This window comes from Mobula birostris, chromosome 5 (assembly GCF_030028105.1).
Source record: "Mobula birostris isolate sMobBir1 chromosome 5, sMobBir1.hap1, whole genome shotgun sequence".
In the NCBI taxonomy this organism is placed as follows: Eukaryota; Metazoa; Chordata; class Chondrichthyes; order Myliobatiformes; family Myliobatidae; genus Mobula; species Mobula birostris.
Window position 1 is genome coordinate 99,496,794 of NC_092374.1, and position 25,441 is coordinate 99,522,234.

The following is a 25,441-nucleotide window of genomic DNA, read 5'->3' on the forward strand; positions in this document are numbered from 1 at the left end:
GGATCTCATGCCTCCTTACTTTCTCAATAAGCCTTGCATGGGGTACCTTATCAAATGCCTTGCTGAAATCCATATTCACTACATCTATTGCTCTACCTTCATCAATATGTTTAATCACATCCTCAAAAAATTCAATCAGGCTCGTACGGCATGACTTGCCTTTGACAAAGCCATGCTGACTATTCCTAATCATATTATGCCTCTCCAAATGTTCATAAATCCTACCTCTCAGGATCTACTCCATCAACTTACCAACCACTAAAGTAAGACTCACTGGTCTATAATTTCCTGGGCTATCTCTACCTCCTTTCTTGAATAAGGAAACAACATCCGTAACCCTCCAATCCTCCGGAACCTCTCCCGTCCTCATTGATGATGTGAAGATCATTGCCAGAGGCTCAGCGATCTCCTCACTCGCTTCCCATAGTAGCCTGGAGTACATCTCGTCCGGTCCCAGTGACTTATCCAACTCGATGCTTTCCAAAAGCTAGTGCATCCTCTTCCTTAATATCTACATGCTCAAGCTTTTCTGTCTGCTGCAAGTCATCCCTACAACCGCCAAGATCCATTTCCGTAGTGAATACTGAAGCAAAGTACTCATTAATTACCTCTGCCATCTCCTCAGGTTCCATACACACTTTTCCACTGTCACACTTGATTGGTCCTATTCTCTCACATCTTATCCTCTTGCTCTTCACATACTTGTAAAATGCCTCGGGGCTTTCCTTAATCCTGTCGACCAAAGCCTTCTCATGGCCCCTTCTGGCTCTCCTAATTTCATTCGTTAAGCTCCTTCCCATTAGCCTTATAATCTTCTACATCTCTATCGTTACGTAGTTTTTTGAACCTTTTGTAAGCTCTTTTCTTCTTGACTAGATTTACAACAGCCTTTGTACACCACGGTTCCTATACCCTACCATGCTTTCCCTGACTCATTGGAACGTACCTATGCAGAACTCCATACAAATATCCCCTGAGCATTTGATTTGCCACATTTCTTCTGTAAGTTTCCCTGAGAAAATCTGTTTCCACTTTATGCTTCCAAGTTCCTGCCTGATAGCTTCATATTTCCCCTTACTCCAATTAAACGTTTCCCTAACTTGTCTGTTCCTATCTCTCTCCAATGCTATGGTAAAGGAGATCACTATCACCAAAATGCTCTTCCACTGAGAGACCTGACACCTGACCAGGTTCATTTCTCAATACCAGATCAAGTACAACCTCTCCTCTTGTAGGCTTATCTACATATTGTGTCAAGAAACCTTCCTGAACACACCTGACAAACTCCACCCCATCTAAACCCCTCACTCTAGGGACATGCCAATCAATGTTTCGGAAATTAAAATCTCCCACCACAACAACCCTGTTATTATTACACCTTTGCAGAATCTGTCTCCTTATCTGCTCCTCGATGGCCCTGTTACTATTGGGTGGTCTATAAAAAACACCCAGTTGAGTTATTGACCCCTTCCTATTCCTAACTTCCATCCTCAGAGACTCCGTTGATAATCCCTCCAGACTTCCTCCTTTTCTGCAACCGTGACACTATCCCTGATCAACAGTGCCACTCCCCACCTCTTTTTCCTCCCTCTCTGTCCTTTCTGAAACATCTAAAGTCTGGTACCTAAAGCCTGGCATTCCTGCCCCTGCACCATCCAAGTCTCTGTAATGGCCACAGCATCATAGCTCCAAGTGCTGATCCTTGCTCTAAGCTCATCCGCTTTGTTCATAATACTCCTCATGTTAAAATAGACGCATCTCAAATCATCGGTCTGAGTGTGTCTCTTCTCTATCACCTGCCTATCCTCCCTTTCGCACTGTCTCTAAGCTTTCCCTATTTGTGAGCCAACCTCCCGTTCCTCCTTCACTTCAGTTTGGTTCCCACCCCCCAGCAATTCTAGTTTAAACTCTCCCCAATAGCCTTAGCAAACCTCCCTGCCAAGATATTGGTCCCCCTGGGATTCAAGTGCAACTCGTCCTTTTTGAACAGGTCACTCCTGCCCCAAAAGAGGTCTCAATGATCCAGAAATCTGAATCCTTGCCCCCTGCTCCAATCCCTCAGCCATGCATTTATCCTCCACCTCATTCTATTCCTATACTCACTGTCACGTGGCACAGGCAGTAATTCCGAGATTACTATCTTTGAGGTCTTGCTTCTCAACTTCCTTCCTAACTCCCTGTAGTCTGCTTCAGTTAAACGCTGACTTCGGTTCTTTGCGGGAATGGTTCCCGCTCTTGGGGTTTCATATCTGACAGTTGTTGTTTGGTATGCCAAGGGCTTGGCTAAGACTCTGGCTCGGATTTGGAAGCCTAGGATTTCGAGGCTCTGGAGATGGACATTGAGGGTCGGTGTCATGGCAGGAGACCCGTGTGTTGTCGGGGGAGTCAGAATATTGACAGCTTTGTGCCCGAGACCCGAGATCTTTGTGCACAGAGCTTGAGAAAAGCGACATAATGAACTTTTAACATCGTAAACCAACGAGTTGTTTGTTATGTCTCCCCACTCACTGGGAAAACAGAGACACCACTTTCTCTGCTATTAGTCATAGTCATACTTTATTAATCCCGGGGGAAATTGGTTTTCATTACAGTTGCTCCATAAATAATAAATAGTAATAGAACCATAAATAGTTAAATAGTAATATGTAAATTATGCCAGTAAATTATGAAATAAATCCAGGATCAGCCTATTGACTCAGGATGTCTGACCCTCCAAGGGAGGAGTTGTAAAGTTTGAAGGCCACAGGCAGGAATGACTTCCTATGACGCTCTGTGCTGCATCTCGGTGGAATGAGTCTCTGGCTGAATGTACTCCTGTGCCCACCCAGTACATTATGTAGTGGATGGGAGACATTGTCCAAGATGGCATGCAACTTAGACAGCATCCTCTTTTCAGACACCACCGTGAGAGAGTCCAGTTCCATCCCCACAACATCACTGGCCTTACGAATGAGTTTGTTGATTCTGTTGGTGTCTGCTACCCTCAGCCTGCTACCCCAGCACACAACAGCAAACATGATAGCACTGGTCACCACAGACTCGTAGAACATCCTCAGCATCGTCCGGCAGATGTTAAAGGACCTCAGTCTCCTCAGGAAATAGAGACGGCTCTGACCCTTCTTGTAGACAGCCTCAGTGTTCTTTGACCAGGCCAGTGTGTTGGTAGGGAGAGAGGGAACCTGTGGTATGTCGTATACCGGGTGACGCGTGAAGTCTTTGGGGTAACTGCAAGTCTGTGTCTTTACTCACGCTTGAGTGCTCGGTGGTGGTGCTGAAGCTTTTTTTTGCCAGTGGGGGAGGGGGGATTGTTGCTTGCTGCCGCTTACACACAGGAGGGAGGGGAGCTGGGGGGGGGTGCTTTGGGGTTCTAACATATAAATGTCATTCATTCTTTGGGGCACTCCTCTGTTTTCGTGGATGGTTGTGAAGAAAAAGTATTTCAGGATGTACAAACCCCATTTCCAGAAAAGTTGGGATATTTTCCAAAATGCAATAAAAACAAAAATCTGTGGTATGTTAATTCACGTGAACCTTTATTTAACTGACAAAAGTACAAAGAAAAGATTTTCTATAGTTTTACTGACCAACTTAATTGTATTTTGTAAACATACACAAATTTAGAATTTGATGGCTGCAACACACTCAACAAAAATTGGGACAGAGTTAAAATAAGATTGAAAGGTGCACAGAATATTCAAGTAACACTGGTTTGGAAGACTCCACATTAAGCAGGCTAATTGGTAGCAGGTGAGGTATCATGACTGGGTATAAAAGTAGCGTCCATCAAAGTCTCAGTCTTTGCAAGCAAGGATGGGTCGTAGCTCACCCCTTCGTGCCAAAATCCATGAGAGAATTGTGAGTCAGTTCAAAAGGAACATTTCTCAACGCAAGATTGCAGAGAATTTAGGTCTTTCAACATCTACAGTACATAATATTGTGAAAAGATTCAGAGAATTCAGAGACATCTCAGTGCATAAAGGGCAAGGTCGGAAACCACTGTTGAATGCGCGTGATCTTCGAGCCCTCAGGCGGCACTGCCTAAGAAACCGTCATGCTACCGTGACAATTATAACCACCTGGGCTCGGGAGTACTTCGGAAAACCATTGTCACTCAACACGGTCCGTCACTGCATCCAGAAATGCAACTTGAAACTGTATTACACAATGAGGAAGCCATACATCAACTCTATGCTGAAACACCGGTGAGTTCTCTGGGCCCAAGCTCATCTCAGATGGACTGAAAGACTATGAAACCGTGTGCTGTGGTCAGATGAGTCAGATGAACTCTGTGGTCAGATGAACATTTCAGCTAGTTTTTGGAAAAAACGGGCGTCGAGTTCTCCGTGCCAAAGATGAAAACGACCATCCAGATTGTTATCAGCGAAAGGTGTAAAAGCCAACATCTGTGATGGTATGGGGGTGCATCAGTGCCCATGGCATGGGTGAGTTGCATGTATGTGAAGGTACCATTGACTCTGAGGCGTATATTAGGATTTTAGAGAGACATATGTTGCCATCAAGGCGACGTCTCTTCTCGGGACATCCGTGCTTATTTCAGCAGGACAATGCCAGACCACATTCTGCACGGGCTACAACAGCGTGGCTTTGTAGGCACAGAGTGTGTGTGCCTGACTGGCCTGCTGCCAGTCCAGATCCATCTCCTATTGAAAATGTATGGCGCATCATGAAGAGGAGAATCAGACAATGGAGACCACGGACTGTTGAGCAGCTGAAGTCTTATATCAAGCAAAAATGGACAAAATTTCCAATTGCAAAGCTACTACAATTAGTATCCTCAGTTCCAAAACGATTAAAAAGTGTTGTTAAAAGGAAAGGTGATGTAACACAATGGTAAACATGCCTCTGTCCCAACTTTTGTTGAGTGTGTTGCAGCCATCAAATTCTAAATTTGTGTATGTTTACAAAATATAATTAAGTTGGTCAGTAAAACTATTGAAAATCTTTTCTTTGTACTTTTGTCAGTTAAATAAAGGTTCACGTGAATTAACATATCACAGATTTTTGTTTTTATTGCATTTTGGAAAATATCCCAACTTTTTTGGAAATGGGGTTTGTATATTGTCTACATTTCTCTGGCATTAAATTGGACCTTTGAATCCTTGGAAAGAATTGTCTACACTTTGGGTCAAAATTCTGCATTGGGACAAATACAAGGCTTTGTCCTGAAGCATCGACAGTTCCTTTCTTCCCACAGATGCTGCTCGACCCACTGAGTTCCTTCAGCAGACAGGGGGAGCTTGCCTATTTTGGCCCTGTGGTGGAACAGACATGTATGTTCTCTGTCTGTGATCAGAGTAACAGAAACAGGACCTTTGACCCAACCATTCAATGCCAAACTGTTATTCTGCCTAGTCCCATCAACCTGCACATGAACCGTAGACCTCCATACCCCTCACAGTCCTGTTTATGACATTATCCAAGCTTCTCTTAAATATTCCATTTGAACCCATATCTACCAGTACCATTGTCAGCTCATTCCACACTCACACCACCTTCTGAGTGAAGAAATTCTCCCTCGGGTTCCCCTTAAATATTTCAGCTTTCAGAATTTTTCAGAATTCAAATTTGTTTATCATATTTACATGAAAACATGCAGTGAGATGTGTCATTTGCATTATTAATGAGCCATACATTTTGGCGCCAATCTAGCATAGCCACAATGCTTGGTGCACAATACCATAACAGAGCACAACAAACAACTAAACAAAAACAGCAAAGTAAGCCCCTTTCCTCCCTCTCACCCACTCACACACATGGGCAGTCCTCCAACACCAGGAAAGGCCTCTGGTCTCCAGGCTTAGTAATTGGGCTTTGACTTCCAGACTTGTAATCAACCTTTGAATTGCATCCTTAACTCATGACCTCTAGCTACTAGAACAAGAAGGTAGGGGAGGGGGAGGAGGAAGGTGATACATGAAGCTAGTTGGGTGGAATGGGGGGAAGTTGGGAGGTGATAAATGAAAAAAGTAAAGTGCTGGAGAAGAATAAATCTGACAGGAGAGGAAAGTGGATCATGTGAGAAAAGGAAGGAGGAGGGGCACCAAGGGGAGGTAGTAGGCAGGTAAGGAGAAGAGGAAAGAGGCCAGAGTGGGGGAATGAAGAAGAGGGAAGGGTGATGGAAAAAATTACCTGTTGTTGGAGAAATCAATGTTCATGCCATCAGGTTGGAGGCTACCTAGACATATAATAAGCTGTTGCTTCTTCAACCTGAGAGCGGCCTCATCATGCAGAAGAGGAGCCCATGGAGTGAAATGTTGGAATGGGAATGGGGACAGCAATTGACATGGCTGGCCACTGGGAAATTCCACATTTTGTGGATGGAGCTGAGGTGCTTGATGAAACAATTCCCCAATCTGCATCAAAACTCACCAATGCAGAGGAGGCTGCATCGGGAGCACTGGGTACAGTAGACGATCCCAACAATTTGTAAATGGATTGTTGCCTCACCATTAAGGACTGTTTGAGGCCCTGAATAGAGATGAAGGACAGGTGAATGGACAGGTGTAGCACTCCTTCAATTTTCAGGGATGTACCTGAAGGGAAATTAGTGGGGCAGATGAATGAAGGAAGCAATCCCTGTGGAAAGCAGAAAGTGGAGGATGGAGAGAAGGTTTGTTGTTTGATGGTAGGATCTTGTTGGAGGTGGTGGAAGTTGCAGAGAATGATGTGTTGAGTGTGGAGGCTCATGAGGACAAAGAGGAGCTCTATCCCTGATAAGGCGTTGGGAAGATGGAGTGAGCATGGGTGTTCATGAAATGGAGGAGATGTGGGTGAGGGCAGTACCAATGGTGGAGGAAGGGAAATACCACTCTTTGAAGAAGGAGGACATCTCTGATGTCCTGGAAGGGAAAGTCTCACCCTGGGAACAGATGTGGTAGACACTAAGGAACTCAGAAAAGTGAATGGCATTTTTACAGGAGACAGGGTGGGAAGAGGTATAGCCAACACCTCCTTATTCTGGCATTTTTCCCCTTCCTTGCTAGTCCTAATGAAGTGAAATCAAGGGCCAGTTTCTCATACCAAAGGTAGTTAAATCTGGATCTTGGACCATAGCTGGAGGTACTGAAGTTGAGTTTAATGAATAGTTATTATTAAGGATTATAAAGTGAAAATGGGTGAGATGTTTATCGGTTATAACCTAATATAATGGCAAAGTGGGCTTGAGGGCTGAATGACATTCCCCTGTGCATGTTCAGTGGAGGAAAGAGCAGAATTGGTCCCCAAAGTGACTCCAAGTGTTGATTGAGAGGACTCAGTTGATGGAGAGGCATTTAACCTTTGTGCTTCAATCTTCAGCTGCTGTCGTCCATTGGACTCGTCAGATTAAAGACGTGCTCAGTGCTCAGCAGTCTGTAGACACTGGGGAGATCCTCGGACCACTGGAGGAGATTCAGTTCTGGCGAAACCGTTGTGTGGACTTGTCAGGAATTGGTTTCCAACTCGATAAACCTGGAGTCAAACATATCCAGTCCATCCTCGAGCTCTTCAAGTCCTCTTACATTGCTCCCTTCCTCAAACTTGCCAAGCTGATTCAGGTATGTGACAGGAAGATTTATCTTGTGAGAATCCAGCATGATTACTCCTTGCTCTGAATGATAATCAAACATTCCTGACCTCCAACAGGAAGTGAAGTGTCGATTGGCATCAGTGACTCTGGTTACCTGCTTCACTAACTGGGTACATGCTGCGAGGGCTCCTGGGTGGCAGCTAGGTGTATGAGGAGGACCAGGAATTCCTTTCCAGTCCTAATGTAGGCTTTTGGCCCAAAACTGTTTCTTCCCCACAATAGATACCGCCTCAAAGATGTTCCTCCAGCATTTGCGCTTGTTGCTCTGGATTCCAGGTTGCTTTCTCTTCCACCACTGGGCTCCTGCCACCATCCCAATTTAGATGTTATCAAGAGTCATAAGGAAAAGGGACCCTTCGGTCCGGCTCACCCATGCCGACTGTTTCCCAGCGTGCTAGTCCCATCTGTCTGCGTTTGGCCCAAAGCCCTCTAGACATCTATCTATATACTTATCCAGATGGCTTTTAAGCATTGCTAATGTGTCTGCCTCAGCCATTATTTCTGGCAGCGCATTCCAAATACGCACCATTTTTGGCATGAAAAATGTGTCTCCAATGTCCTTATAAAATCTCTCACCTCTGATCTTAAACCTAGCACCCTCTTCCCTGCAAAAAAAGACCATGTGTTTTACCCTGTGCATGTTTTGCATGATCTATCAGGTAACCCCTATCTTCTATCTTCCTGGGAATAAAGTCCCAGTCTGTGTAGCCTCTCCTTGTAACTCAGGTTCCTAAGTCCAGAAGACCATAAGATATAGGAGCAGGTCGGCCATTCAGCCCATCAAGTCTGCTCCGCCATTTAATCATGGGCTGATCCAATTCTTCCAGTCATTCCCACTCCCCTACTTTCACCCCATACCCTTTGATGCCCTGACTAATTAAGAACCTATCTATCTCTGCCTTAAATACACCCAATGACTTGGCCTGCACAGCCACTTGTGGCAACAAATTCCACAGATTTACCACCCTCTGACTAAAATAATTTCTCCGCATCTCAGTTCTAAAAGGACGTTCTTCAATCCTGAAATCGAGCCCTCTTGTCCTGGAATCCCCTACCATGAGAAATAACTTTGCCATATCTAAGCTGTTCAGGCCTTTTAACATTCTGAATGTTTCTATGAGATCCCCCCTCATTCTTCTGAACTCCAGGGAATACAACCCAAGAGCTGCCAGACGTTCCTCATACGGTAACCCTTTTGTTCCTGGAATCATTCTTGTGAATCTTCTCTGAACCCTCTCCAATCTCAGTATATCCTTTCTAAAATAAGTAGCCCAATACTCTGTGTGGTCCCAAGAGTGCCTTATAGAACCTCAACATCACATCCCTGCTCTTATATTCTATACCTCTAGAAATGAATGCCAACATTGCATTCGCCTTCTTCACAACTGACTCAACCTAGAGGCTAATCTTTAGGGTATCCTGCACAAGGACTCCCAAGTCCCTTTATACCTCTACATTTTGAATTTTCTCTCCATCTAAATAATAGTCTGCCTGTTTATTTCTTCCACCAAAATGCATGACCATACACCTTACGACATTGTATTTCATTTGCCACTTCTTTGCCCATTCCCCTAAACTATCTAAGTCTCTCTGCAGGCTTTCTGTTTCCTCAAATATCCGCTCCTCCACCTATGTTTGTATCATTGGCAAATTTAGCCACAAATCCATTAATACCGTAGTCCAAATCCTTGACATACATCGTAAAAAGCAGCGGTCCCAACACCAACCCCTGTGGAACTCCAGTGGTAACTGGCAGCCTTTAATCTCACTCTCTGTCTTCTGCTGATCAGCCAATGCTCCACCCATGCTGGTAACTTCCCTGTAATTCCATGGGTTCTTATTTTGCTAAGCAGCCTCATGCGCAGCACCTTGTCAAAGTCCTTCTGAAAATCCAAGTACACCACATCTACTGCATCTCCTTTGCCTACCCTGCTTGTAATTTCCTCAGAAAATTGCAGTAGGTTAGTCAGGCAGAACTTTCCTTTCAGGAAACCATGCTGGCTTTGGCCTATCTTGTCATGTGCCTCCAGGTAGTCCGTAATCTCATTCCTAACAATCGATTCCAACAACTTTCCAACGACTAATGTCAGGCTAACAGGTCTATAATTTCCTTTCTGCTGCCTCCCACCCTTTTAAAATAGCAGAGTAACATTTGCAATTTTCCAGTCATCCGGTACAATGCCAGGATCTATCGATTCTTGAAAGATCATTGTCAATGCCTCTGCAATCTCTTCAGCTACTCCCTTCAGAAACCGAGGGTGCATTCCATCAGGTCCAGGAGATTTATCTACTCTCAGACCACTGAGCTTCCTGAGCACCTTCTCAGTCATAATTTTCACTGTACAAACTTCACTTCCCTGATGCTCTTGAATGTCCGGTATACTTCAGACGTCTTCCACTGTGAAGACTGATGCAAAATACGCATTCAGTTCCTCTGCCATCTCTGCATGTATTTATCACAAGTACATTGAATCACACAGTGAAAGGCATCGTTTGCACTAACAACCATCACACTCAAGGACGTAGGTACTAGGGGCAGCCCACAAGTGTTGCCACAATGACCATTTAACTACTAATTGATATGTCTTTGGACTGTGTAGGAAACCGAAGCACCCAGAGGAAACCCACAGGGAGAGCATACAAACTCCGTACAGGCAGTGACAGGAACTGAACCTGGGTCGCCTGTACTATAAAGCGTTATGCTAAACAGTATGTTATCATGCCACCCTAAGTTTTCCTATGTCAACTGTCACGGTGTAGTTGCAGTCTCTGGTCACATGATAATGCTGTACTACTGCGTGTGCACACGCGCGTGCGCGCACACACACACACACACACAATGCTGGAGGAACTCAGTAGGTCAAGCAGCATTTGTGGATGGGAATGAATCTGGAATCCAGCTTCTGCAGAATCTCTTGTGTCTATGATGCTGTACTGCGGCTTTTTAAATTTCTCTTTCACCTTTGTTCTGCATCCTGTGTAAAATTCTTTGCCCTTTGCCTGTGGAAGTTACTGGTTATTCTATTGTTGTAGGTGTAACTGGTTATCCAGGAGCCGAGGGAAGAACTAAATGTTCATTTGTCGTTTCTTTTCCGCACGTTGTGGTGTATTAGGTGGCATTTTTGGCCATTTCCTTAGCACTTGTCGAGGGTGAGTTGATAGCTTGACACTCGATCCAGCACAGATAGAAAGTGTGCAAGGGACTGGCTGGATTCCAACTATTTGCCTCTAAGTCTGGTACTTATGCAACTACACTGCCGGCCAGCAAATGTTATTGAGTAAACCACCTGTGGGAAGGTGTCAAGATCAAACAACTGAAGCTGGCTACTGTTGTACAGGTGAAGTGTACGGATCCCTTGCTCTGTTCCCACAAGGTGTCTTGGAGCATCAACACAATCCTTCACCCAAGGGAACTCCTGAGTAAAGTGGGCAAAGTTTACTGTAGACAGAGCAACACATGAACTCAGGAGGCTAGGCAGCAACTATGGAGCAGGGTAAACAGGTGACATTTCAGGACTGGAAAGGAAGGGGGCAGGAGCCAGAATAAGAAAGGGAGGGAGGGAGGTGGTGGGTGAGGGGAAAGGGGTTGAAATGAGAAATTGGGAGGTGATAGGTGGAAAAAGTAAAGGGCTGAAGAAGAAGGAATCTGATTGGAGAACAGAATGGACCATGGGAGAAAGGGAAAGAGGAGGGGCACCAGAGGGAGGTGATGGGCAAGTTACTGGAAGGTACTCTAAAGGATCGGATATATAAATATTTAGATAAACGGAATATTAGGGATAGTCAACATGGTCTTGAGTGTAGTAGGTCATGTCAAACTAGTTCTATAGTTTTTCAACAAAGTTATCAGGATAGTTGAAGGCAGGGCAGTGGATGTTGTCTACATGGATTTTAGCAAGGATTTTCAAAAGGTCCCAAATGGGAGGTTGGCCTAGAAGGTTCAGTTGCTAGGCATTCAAGATGAGGTAATAAATTGCATTAGACATTGGCTTTGTGGGAGAAGCCAGAGAGTGGTAGTAGATGGTTGCTTCTTTGCCTGTGACTAGAGGTGTGCTGCAGGGATCAGTGCTGGGTCAGTTGCTATTTGCCATCTATAGCAACGATCTGGATGATGATCTGGTAAACTGGATCAGCATATTTGCAGATGACACCAAGAATGGGGGTGCAGTGATAACAAGGAAGGCTATCAAAGCTTGAGGTGGGACCTAGTCCAGCTGGAAAAATGGCAGATGGAATTTAATGCGATAAATGTGAAGGGTTGCACTTTGAGAGGTAACTTTGTCTTGCACAGTGAGCGGTAGGGCTCTAAGGAATATGGTAGAACAGAGGGATTTGCGAACACAGATCCATAATTCCTTGAAAGTGGCATCATAGGTGGATAGGATCGTTAGGAAAGCTTTTGGCATATTGGCCTTCATAAATCAGTGTATTGGGTTCAGGAGTTGGGATGTTTTGTTGAAATTATATAAGATGTTGGTGAGGCCTAATTTGGAATATTATGTGCAGTTTTGGTCACCTACCTGCAGGAAAGGTATCAATAATGTTAAAACAGTGCAGAGAAAATTTACAAGGATGTTGCTGGGACTTGAGGATCTGAGTTATTGAGGAGCATGAGTGGAGATTTGATAGAAGCATACAAAATTATGAGGGGTATAGATAGGATAAATATTTATTTATTGAGCTACAGTGCAGAATGGGCTCTACCAGCCATTCAAGCCATGCTGCTCAGTGATTTCCCCCCCTCCCTGAGTTAATCCTCACCTAATCACAAGACAACTTTCCTTCTGATTCACAAATGCAGACAATGCCAGAGAATTCACCACTTCTCGCAGTTGTAGTCTCTATGGACACTTGAGGTCTCCCTGCCTTCCCACATTCCACAAGAGGAGTATTCAACTATCCTCCTGGTATTTCTACTGTGTAGAAAGAGTAGAGCACCTTGAGGTGCACCAGTGTTGATTATCAGCAAGGTGGAGATGTTATTTCTGATCTATACAGACTGTGATCTTCAGGTAAGGAAGTTGAGGATCCAGTTGCAGAGGGAGGTACAGAGGCCCAGGTTTTGGAGCTTTTTTGATCAGAGCTCTAGGAATGACAATGTTAAACACTGAACTGTAGTCAATGGACGGCAGCCTGACATAAGTATTAGTATTGTTTAGGTGATCCAAGAATAGATGAAGAATCAATGAGATTGCACCCGCTGTAGACTTATTGTGGCAATAGGCAAATTGCAGCAGGTCCAGGTCCTTGATTAAGCAGGAGTTGTTTCCAACTATATAACTGACCTCTCAAACTACTTTATCACCATAGATGTGAGTGCTACTGGACCTTATTTGTTAAGGTAGCTCACCCAGCTCTTCTTGGGCACTGGTGTAATCGTTGGCCTTTTGAAGCTAGTGAGAACTTCTATAGCCATGAGAATTTGAAAATGTGTTTGAACACACCCACCAGTTGGTTAGCACAAGTTTTCAGAGCCTTACCAGGTACACCATCAGGGCCTGTCTTCTTGGAGGACTATGAGGACTATGGAGGACAACGGTCCAGGTGCAGGTCAATGGGACTAGGCAGGTTAATGGTCTGACACATGCTAGATGGGCCGGTTTCTTTGATGTAGTGTTCCATGACTCTATGATGAGATTCTGTAGAAGCTGGAAATCCAAAATGACACACACAAAATGCTGGAGGAACTCAGCAGATAAGGCAGCATCTACGCAGAGGAATAAACAGTTGATGCTTTGGGCTGAGACCATTCATCAGGACTCATTGTTCAATACAACATTATTCCTTTTGTTTGCACTGTACTTTTGTAATTAATAGTAACTTTATGTCTTTGCACTGTACTGCTGCCACATAACAATTTTCATGTCAGCTAGGTCAGAAATAATATACTTTTGAAACCTTGTACCTTGCTGCAACCTTGGCTCATGAGATGAGGCTTAATTTTACTAAATTTCCCTCAGAGTTGTCCCCTTTCCTCCTGTCCTAGAATTGGTATTTCTCACATGTTCAGCCTTATCCCCAACAGGAAACTGTTCCATAACCCCAACCCCTCACCACCACTCACTTCTGCGTTATCCAGACCCTGATCTGAGCTTGCAAATTACCTATTTCTAAAGATGGTCTTCTGTCAATGGCCTCGCCTCCTTCCTTACAATATCTTGTGGCTTATTCCCCCAACATCCCTCCCATTACTGCACCTTTGAAAGAACATGCCTTTTCACTTAGCTTCCTTACCAACTGGCCTCTGCTGCTAGGGGCTTCGGCCTTCACTCCATAAGACATGGAACTCCCCTGCTGCAGTATACGTGGTGTGAAACTCTGGCCCACTTGTAGTATTCCTGATGACATTGTGCCCATTTGTGCTTTGCTTTTAGGATGGGCGTGCTCAGGCGCAGTCCAACCTTAGCTTCCTGGCTTTACTCAATGTGCCCTGCCAGGAGCTCACCACTCTCAAGGTGAGAGACATTCCACCGAAGCTGCCTCACATCCTCAACCTCGTCCGGGTCATCTGGCTCAACTCCAAGTTCTACAATACCCGGGATCGTATCACCGCGCTCTTCCGCAAAGTGAGTTTAAAAAGAAAAGGGGGCTCTGCAGTACCCTGCAGTTCGACGGCACACTCTCTGCTCTTGTGGTGGCATCAGGTTCAAGTCACTGAGCCGATGATGAGGACAAAATCCATGTCAATCAGTACTGGAGCCCTCAGAAGCATTGCACTGTTCTTGGGACAGTACAAGGGAGAGGGGTTTGCACAGTTGTTGAGATTATAAAGGGAGGAGTTGAACTATTGGTGAGACAATACATGAGAGTCACACCATTGGAGGGACAGTAAGTGGGGAGGTCACTGTTTGTGAACATTACATGGGTGAGTCACACCGTTGGTGGGATTTGACATGGAGGGGTCATACTGTTGTTGGGACAGAATGCAGAGAGGGGCACAATGTTGGGACAGTATGGAGAGAAGGTCACACTGTTGTTGGGAAAGAATGGACAGGGTCACACGGTTGTGACAGTACAGAGAAAGGAACACACTGTTGAGACAGTACAGAGAGAGAGTAACACGGATGGGGCAGTGTGGAGAAATTGTCATGGTAGTTGGGACAGTACGGAGAGAGTGTCACATAGTCATTGGGACAGTACGGAGAGAAGTTCACACTGTTGCTGGGACAGTACTTTGAGAGGGTTACACAGTTGTTTGATAAATATGGTAAGAGATTCACACTGTTGTTGGGACAGTACGGAAAGAGGGTCACACTGTTGGGACAGTATGGAGAGAGGATCACACTGTAGGAACAGTATGGAGAAAGAATCACACTGTTAGGACTGTACAGAGTGAGGGTCACACTTGTTGGGACAGAACAGATCTAGAGACACAACGATGGGACAGTATAGAGAGAGTATCACACTGTTGTTGGGACAGTACGGAAAAGGTACAGAGAGATGGTCACACTGTAGTTGGGACAGAATGGACAGAGGTCACACTGTTGGGACAGAACGGAGAGATGACCACACTGTTGTTGGGACAGAATGGAGAGATGATCACACTGTTGTTGGGACAGTACGGAGAGATGATCACACTGTTGTTGGGACAGTACGGAGAGATGGTCACACTATTGTTGGGACAGAATGGTCAGAGGTCACACTGTTGGGACAGAATGGAGAGATGATCACACTGTTGTTGGGACAGAATGGGCAGAGGTCACACTGTTGGGACAGAATGGAGAGATGATCACACTGTTGTTGGGACAGAATGGAGAGAGGGTCACACTTGTTGGGACAGAACAGAGAGAGGGTCACACTGTTGTTGGGACAGAACGGATAGATCATGCTGTTTTTGGGACAGAATGCACTGAGTGTCACATAGTTCTTAGGATAGAACAGAGAGAGGGTCACATACATTAGGACAGTACAGAGGGGTGGTCACACTGTTGGGACAACATAAAGAGTAGGTCACACTGTTGTTGTGAAAGAACAGAGAGAGGGTCACACTGTTGTTGGGACAGCATATAGAGTAGGTCACACTGTTGTTGTCAAAGAACGGAGAGGGGGTCACACTGTTGTTGGGACAGAACGGAGAGAGGGTCACACTGTTGTTGGGACACAACGGAGAGAAGGTCACACTGTTGGGACAGAATGGAGAGAGAGTCACACTGTTGTTGGGACAGAATGGAGAGAGGGTCACACTGTTGGGACAGAATGGAGAGATGGTCACACTGTTGTTGGGACAGTATGGACAGAGGGTGACACTGTTGTTAGAACAGAAGGGAGAGAGGGTCACACTGTTGGGACAGTGGGGTGAGAGGGTCACACTGTTGTTAGGATAGTATGGAGAGAGGGTCTCACTGTTCGGACAGAATGGGGAGTTGGTCACACTACTGTTGGGACAAAAATAGAAACATAGAAAATAGGTGCAGGAGTAGGCCATTCGGCCCTTCGAGCCTGCACCGCCATTTATTATGATCATGGCTGATCATCCAACTCAGAACCCCGCCCCAGCCTTCCCTCCATACCCCCTGAAACCCGTAGCCACAAGGGCCATATCTAACTCCCTCTTAAATATAGCCAATGAACTGGCCTCAACTGTTTCCTGTGGCAGAGAATTCCACAGATTCACCACTCTCTGTGTGAAGAAGTTTTTCCTAATCTCGGTCCTAAAAGGCTTCCCCTCTATCCTCAAACTGTGGCCCCTCATTCTGGACTTCCCCAACATCGGGAACAATCTTCCTGCATCTAGCCTGTCCAATCCTTTTAGGATCTTATACGTTTCAATCAGATCCCCCCTCAATCTTCTAAATTCCAACGAGTACAAGCCCAGTTCATCCAGTCTTTCTTCATATGAAAGTCCTGCCATCCCAGGAATCAATCTGGTGAACCTTCTTTGTAGTCCCTCTATGGCAAGGATGTCTTTCCTCAGATTAGGGGACCAAAACTGCACACAATACTCCAGGTGTGGTCTCACCAAGGCCTTGTACAACTGCAGTAGTACCTCCCTGTTCCTGTACTCGAATCCTCTCGCTATAAATGCCAGCATACCATTCGCCTTTTTCACCGCCTGCTGTACCTGCATGCCCACTTTCAATGACTGGTGTATAATGACACCCAGGTCTCGTTGCACCTCCCCTTTTCCTAATCGGCCACCATTCAGATAATAATCTGTTTTCCTATTTTTGCCACCAAAGTGGATAACTTCACATTTATCCACATTAAAAGTGAGAGTCACACTGCTGTTGGGACAGTATGGAGTGAGAGTCACACTGTTGTTGCGATAGTACGGAGAGATGGTCACACTGTTTTTGGGACAGAACAGGCAGAGGGTTACACTGCTGCTGGGACAGTATGCAGAGATGGTCATACTGTTGTTAGTTTGGACATTATGAAGAAATGATCACACTGTTGGGACAGTGCTGAGGGAGAGTCATGCTGTTGTTTGGAAAATACGCAGAGGGTCACACTGTTGGGATAGTATGGAGAGAGGGTCACGCTGTTGGGACAGAACGGAGTGAGGGACACACTGTTGTTGGGACAGTACAGAGAGCTGGTCACACTGTAGTTGGACTTCACAGAGAGAGGATCACACTGTTCGGATAGTATGGCGAGAGAGTTACACTGATGTTTGGACAGTATGGAGAAAGGGTCACACTGTTGTTGGGACAGAATGGGCAGAGGTCACACCGTTGGGACAGAATGGAGAGATGATCACACTGTTGTTGGGACAGAATGGAGAGATGACCACACTGTTGTTGGGACAGAATGGAGAGATAACCAAACTTTTATTGGAACAGAATGGAGAGATTATCACACTGTTGTTGGGACAGAATGGACAGAGGTCACACTGTTGGGACAGAATGGAGAGATGATCACGTTGTTGGGACAGAATGGAGAGATGATCACACTGTTATTGGGACAGAATGGACAGAGGTCACACTGTTGGGACAAAACGGAGAGATGATCACACTGTTGTTGGGACAGAATGGGCAGAAGTCACAGTGTTGGGACAGAATGGAGAGATGATCACACTGTTGTTGGGACAGAATGGATAGAGGTCACACTGTTGGGACAGAATGGAGAGATGATCACACTGTTGTTGGGACAGAATGGAAAGATGACCACACTTTTGTTGGGACAGAATGGAGAGATGACCACACTTTTGTTGGAACAGAATGGAGAGATGATCACACTATTGTTGGGACAGAATGGACAGAGGTCAGACTGTTGGGACAGAATGGACAGAGGTCACACTGTTGGGACAGACTGGAGAGATGATCACACTATTGTTGGGACAGAATGGACAGAGGTCACACTGTTGGGACAGAATGCTGAGATGATCACACTGTTGGGACAGAATGGAGAGATGATCAAATGTTGTTGGGACAGAATGGGGAGATGATCACAATGTTGTTGGGACAGTACGGAGAGATGGTCATACTGTTGTTGGGACAGAATGGAGACATGATCACACTTGTTGGGACAGAATGGAGAGATGATCACACTGTTGTTGGAACAGAATGGAGAGATGATCACACTATTGTTGGGACAGGATGGACAGAGGTCACACTCTTGGGACAGAACGGAGAGATGACCACACTGTTGTTGGGACAGAATGGAGAGGTGATCACACTGTTAGGACAGAATGGAGAGATGATCACACTGTTGTTGGGACAGAATGGATAGAGGTCACACTATTTTTGGGACAGAATGGATAGAGGTCACACTGTTGGGACAGAATGGAGAGATGATCACAATGTTGTTGGGACAGAATGGAGAGATGATCACACTGTTGTTGGGATTGAATGGACAGAGGTCACACTGTTGGGACAAAACGGAGAAATGATCACACTGTTGTTAGGACAGAATGGGCAAAGGTCAAACTGTTGGGACAGAATGGAGAGATGATCACACTGTTGTTGGGACAGAATGGATAGAGGTCACACTGTTGGGACAGAATGGAGAGATGATCACACTGTTGTTTGGACAGAATGGGCAGAGGTCACGCTGTTGGGACAGAATGGAGAGATGATCACACTGTTGTTGGGACAGAATGGAGAGATGATCACACTGTTGTTGGGACAGAATGGAGGGAAGATCACACTGTCGTTGGGACAGAATGGAGAGAAGATCACACTGTTGTTGGGACAGAATGGATAGAGGTCACACTGTTGGGACAGAATTGAGAGATGATCACACTGTTTTTGCGACAGAATGGGCAGAGGACACACTGTTGGGACAGAATGGAGAGATGATCACACTGTTGTTGGGACAGAATGGAGAGATGATCACACTGTTTGTGGGACGGAATGGACAGAGGTCACACTTTTGGAGCAGAATGGAGAGATGATCACACTGTTGTTGGGACAGAATGGGCAGAGGTCACACTGTTGGGACAGAATGGAGAGATGATCACACTGTTGGGACAGAATGGAGAGAAGATCACTCTGTTGTTGGGACAGAATGGAGAGATGACCACACTGCTGTTGAGACAGAATTGGGAGATGATCACACTGTTGTTGGGACAGAATGGAGGGAAGATCACACTGTAGTTGGGACAGAATGGAGAGAAAATCACACTGTTGGTGGGACAGAATGGAGAGATGATCACACTGTTGGGACAGACTGAAGAGAAGATCACACTGTTGTTGGGACAGAGCTGAGAGATGGTCATACTGTTGTTGGGACAGTACGGTGAGAAGATCACAGTGTTGTTGGGACAGTACGGAGAGATGACGACACTGTTATTGGGACAGAATGGAGAGATTACCACACTGTTGTTGGGACAGAATGGAGAGATGATCACACTGTTGTTGGGACAGAATGGGCAGAGGTCACACTGTTGGGACAGAATGGAGAGATGATCACAATGTTGTTGGGACAGAATGGAGAGATGATCACACTGTTGTTGGGATTGAATGGGCAGAGGTCACACTGTTGGGACAAAACGGAGAAATGATCACACTGTTGTTAGGACAGAATGGGCAAAGGTCAAACTGTTGGGACAGAATGGAGAGATGATCACACTGTTGTTGGGAGAATGGATAGAGGTCACACTGTTGGGACAGAATTGAGAGATGATCACACTGTTGTTGGGACAGAATGGGCAGAGGTCACACCGTTGGGACCGAATGGAGAGATGATCACACTGTTGTTGGGACAGAATGGAGAAATGACCAAATATTGTTGGAATAGAATGGAGAGATGATCACACTGTTGTTGGGACAGTACGGAGAGATGATCACACTGTTGTTGGGACATTACTGAGAGATGGTCATACTGCTTTTGGGACAGAATGGAGAGATGATCACACTGTTGGGACAGAATGGAGGGAAGATCTCACTGTTGTTAGGACATAATGGAGAAAGATCACACTGTTGTTGGGACAGAATGAAGAGAAGATTACACTGTTGTTGGGACAGAATGGAGAGATGGTCATACTATTGTTGGGACAGTACGGTGAAAAGATCACAATGTTGTTGGGACAGTAAGGAGAGATGACCACACTGCTGTTGGGACAGAATGGAAAGATGACCACACTTTTGTTGGGACAGAATGGAGAGATGACCACACTTTTGTTGGAACAGAATGGAGAGATGATCACACTATTGTTGGGACAGAATGGACAGAGGTCAGACTGTTGGGGCAGAATGGACAGAGGTCACACTGTTGGGACAGACTGGAGAGATGATCACACTATTGTTGGGACAGAATGGACAGAGGTCACACTGTTGGGACAGAATGGAGAGATGATCACACTGTTGGGACAGAATGGAGAGATGATCAAATGTTGTTGGGACAGAATGGGGAGATGATCACAATGTTGTTGGGACAGTACGGAGAAATGGTCATACTGTTGTTGGGACAGAATGGAGAGATGATCACACTTGTTGGGACAGAATGGAGAGATGATCACACTGTTGTTGGAACAGAATGGAGAGATGATCACACTATTGTTGGGACAGAATGGACAGAGGTCACACTGTTGGGACAGAACGGAGAGATGACCACACTGTTGTTGGGACAGAATGGAGAGGTGATCACACTGTTAGGACAGAATGGAGAGATGATCACACTGTTGTTGGGACAGAATGGATAGAGGTCACACTATTTTTGGGACAGAATGGATAGAGGTCACACTGTTGGGAGAGAATGGAGAGATGATCACACTGTTGTTGGGACAGAATGGGCAGAGGTCACACCGTTGGGACCGAATGGAGAGATGATCACACTGTTGTTGGGGCAGAATGGAGAAATTACCAAATATTGTTGGAACAGAATGGAGAGATGATCACACTGTTGTCGGGACAGAAAGGAGAGATGACCGCACTGTTGATGAGACAGAATGGGGAGATGATCACACTGTTGTTGGGACAGAATGAAGAGAAGATCACACTGTTGTTGGGACAGAATGGAGAGATGACCACACTGTTGTTAGGACAGAATGGGGAGATGATCACACTGTTGTTGGGACAGAATGGAGGGAAGATCACACTGTCGTTGGGACAGAATGGAGAGAAGATCACACTGTTGTTGGGACAGAATGGATAGTGGTCACACTGTTGGGACAGAATTGAGAGATGATCACACTGTTTTTGCGACAGAATGGGCAGAGGACACACTGTTGGGACAGAATGGAGAGATGATCACACTGTTGTTGGGACAGAATGGAGAGATGATCACACTGTTTGTGGGACAGAATGGACAGAGGTCACACTTTTGGAGCAGAATGGAGAGATGATCACACTGTTGTTGGGACAGAATGGGCAGAGGTCACACTGTTGGGACAGAATGGAGAGATGATCACACTGTTGGGACAGAATGGAGAGAAGATCACTCTGTTGTTGGGACAGAATGGAGAGATGACCACACTGCCTTTGAGACAGAATTGGGAGATGATCACACTGTTGTTGGGACAGAATGGAGGGAAGATCACACTGTAGTTGGGACAGAATGGAGAGAAAATCACACTGTTGGTGGGACAGAATGGAGAGATGATCACACTGTTGGGACAGACTGAAGAGAAGATCACACTGTTGTTGGGACAGAGCTGAGAGATGGTCATACTGTTGTTGGGACAGTACGGTGAGAAGATCACAGTGTTGTTGGGACAGTACGGAGAGATGACTACAGTGTTATTGGGACAGAATGGAGAGATTACCACACTGTTGTTGGGACAGAATGGAGAGATGATCACACTGTTGTTGGGACAGAATGGGCAGAGGTCACACTGTTGGGACAGAATGGAGAGATGATCACAATGTTGTTGGGACAGAACGGAGAGATGATCACACTGTTGTTGGGATTGAATGGACAGAGGTCACACTGTTGGGACAAAACGGAGAAATGATCACACTGTTGTTAGGACAGAATGGGCAAAGGTCAAACTGTTGGGACAGAATGGAGAGATGATCACACTGTTGTTGGGACAGAATGGATAGAGGTCACACTGTTGGGACAGAATGGAGAGATGATCACACTGTTGTTTGGACAGAATGGGCAGAGGTCACACTGTTGGGACAGAATGGAGAGATGATCACTCTGTTGTTGGGACAGAATGGAGAGATGATCACACTGTTGTTGGGACAGAATGGGCAGAGGTCACACCGTTGGGACAGAATGGAGAGATGATCACACTGTTGTTGGGACAGTACGGAGAGATGATCACACTGTTGTTGGGACAGTACGGAGAGATGGTCATACTGTTGTTGGGACAGAATGGAGAGATGACCACACTGTTGTTGGGACAGAATGGAGAGATAACCAAACTTTTATTGGAACAGAATGGAGAGATTATCACACTGTTGTTGGGACAGAATGGACAGAGGTCACACTGTTGGGACAAAACGGAGAGATGATCACACTGTTGTTGGGACAGAATGGGCAGAGGTCACACTGTTTGGACAGAATGGAGAGATGATCACACTGTTGTTGGGACAGAATGGATAGACGTCACACTGTTGGGACAGAATGGAGAGATGATGACAGTGTTGTTGGGACAGAATGGGCAGAGGTCACAGTGTTGGGACAGAATGGAGAGATGATCACACTGTTGGGACAGAATGGAGAGATGATCACACTGTTGTTGGGACAGAATGGGCAGAGGTGACACCGTTGGGACCGAATGGAGAGATGATCACACTGTTGTTGGGACAGAATGGAGAAATGACCAAATATTGTTGGAACAGAATGGAGAGATGATCACACTGTTGTTGGGACAGTACGGAGAGATGATCACACTGTTGTTGCGACAGTACGGAGAGATGGTCATACTGTTGTTGGGACAGAATGGAGAGATGAGCACACTGTTGTTGGGACAGAATGGGGAGATGATCACACTGTTGTTGGGACAGAATGGAGAGATGATTACACTGTTGTTGTTACAGAATGGTCAGAGGACACACTGTTGGGACAGAATGGAGAGATGATCACACTGTTGTTGGGACAGAATGGGCAGAGGTAACAGTGTTGGGACAGAATGGAGAGATGATCACACTGTTGGGACAGAATGGAGAGATGATCACACTGTTGTTGGGACAGTACGGAGAGATGATCACACTGTTGTTGGGACAGTACGGATAGGTGGTCATACTGTTGTTGGGACAGAATGGAGAGATGGCCACACTGTTGTTGGGACAGAATGGAGAGATAACCAAACTTTTATTGGAACAGAATGGAGAGATTATCACACAGTTGTTGGGACGGAATGGACAGAGGTCACACTGTTGGGACAGAATGGAGAGATGATCACGTTGTTGGGACATAATGGAGAGATGATCACACTGTTGTTGGGACAGAATTGGCAGAGGTCACACTGTTGGGACAAAACGGAGAGATGATCACACTGTTGTTGGGACAGAATGGGCAGAGGTCACACTGGACAGAATGGAGAGATGATCAGACTGTTGTTGGGACAGAATGGATAGAGGTCACACTGTTGGGACAGAATGGAGAGATGATGACACTGTTGTTGGGACAGAATGGGTAGAGATCACACCGTTGGGACAGAATAGAGGGATGATCACACTGTTGTTGGGACAGTACGGAGAGATGATCACACTGTTGTTGGGACAGTATGGAGAGATGGTCATACTGTTGTTGGGACAGAATGGAGAGATGTCCACACTGTTGTTAGGACAGAATGGGGAGATGATCACACTGTTGTTGGGACAGAATGGAGGGAAGATCACACTGTCGTTGGGACAGAATGGAGAGAAGATTACACTGTTGTTGGGAGAATGGATAGATGTCACACTGTTGGGACAGAATTGAGAGATGATCACACTGTTGTTGGGACAGAATGGGCGGAGGTCACACCGTTGGGACCGAATGGAGAGATGATCACACTGTTGTTGGGACAGAATGGAGAAATGACCAAATATTGTTGGAACAGAATGGAGCGATGATCGCACTGTTGTTGGGACAGTACGGAGAGATGATCACACTGTTGTTGGGACATTACTGAGAGATGGTCATACTGCTGTTGGGACAGAATGGAGAGATGATCACACTGTTGGGACAGAATGGAGGGAAGATCTCACTGTTGTTAGGATATAATGGAGAAAGATCACACTGTTGTTGGGACAGAATGAAGAGAAGATTACACTGTTGTTGGGATAGAATGGAGAGATGGTCATACTATTGTTGGGACAGTACGGTGAAAAGATCACAATGTTGTTGGGACAGTAAGGAGAGATGACCACACTGCTGTTGGGACAGAATGGAAAGATGACCACACTTTTGTTGGGACAGAATGGAGAGATGACCACACTTTTGTTGGAACAGAATGGAGAGATGATCACACTATTGTTGGGACAGAATGGACAGAGGTCAGACTGTTGGGACAGAATGGACAGAGGTCACACTGTTGGGACAGACTGGAGAGATGATCACACTATTGTTGGGACAGAATGGACAGAGGTCACACTGTTGGGACAGAATGGAGAGATGATCACACTGTTGGGACAGAATGGAGAGATGATCAAATGTTGTTGGGACAGAATGGGGAGATGATCACAATGTTGTTGGGACAGTACGGAGAGATGGTCATACTGTTGTTGGGACAGAATGGAGAGATGATCACACTTGTTGGGACAGAATGGAGAGATGATCACACTGTTGTTGGAACAGAATGGAGAGATGATCACACTATTGTTGGGACAGAATGGACAGAGGTCACACTCTTGGGACAGAACGGAGAGATGACCACACTGTTGTTGGGACAGAATGGAGAGGTGATCACACTGTTAGGACAGAATGGAGAGATGATCACACTGTTGTTGGGACAGAATGGATAGAGGTCACACTATTTTTGGGACAGAATGGATAGAGGTCACACTGTTGGGACAGAATGCAGAGATGATCACACTGTTGTTGGGACAGAATGGGCAGAGGTCACACCGTTGGGACCGAATGGAGAGAAGATCACACTGTTGTTGGGGCAGAATGGAGAAATTACCAAATATTGTTGGAACAGAATGGAGAGATGATCACACTGTTGTCGGGACAGAAAGGAGAGATGACCGCACTGTTGTTGAGACAGAATGGGGAGATGATCACACTGTTGTTGGGACAGAATGAAGAGAAGATCACACTGTTGTTGGGACAGAATGGAGAGATGACCACACTGTTGTTAGGACAGAATGGGGAGATGATCACACTGTTGTTGGGACAGAATGGAGGGAAGATCACACTGTCGTTGGGACAGAATGGAGAGAAGATCACACTGTTGTTGGGACAGAATGGATAGAGGTCACACTGTTGGGACAGAATTGAGAGATGATCACACTGTTTTTGCGACAGAATGGGCAGAGGACACACTGTTGGGACAGAATGGAGAGATGATCACACTGTTGTTGGGACAGAATG

General features: G+C 45.7%; 1 protein-coding gene across 1 annotated transcript in view; it reads left to right on the forward strand.

Moving 5' to 3' along the window:
- The window catches only part of dnah2 (dynein, axonemal, heavy chain 2), a 609,335-nt gene that overhangs the window by 36,875 nt on the left and 547,019 nt on the right, over nucleotides 1–25,441 (forward strand). Inside the window, exons 7-8 of the mRNA XM_072258532.1 lie at nucleotides 7,318–7,556; nucleotides 13,963–14,154. Coding sequence (XP_072114633.1) covers nucleotides 7,318–7,556; nucleotides 13,963–14,154 — 431 coding nt within the window. The remainder of the gene's footprint in view (nucleotides 1–7,317; nucleotides 7,557–13,962; nucleotides 14,155–25,441) is intronic.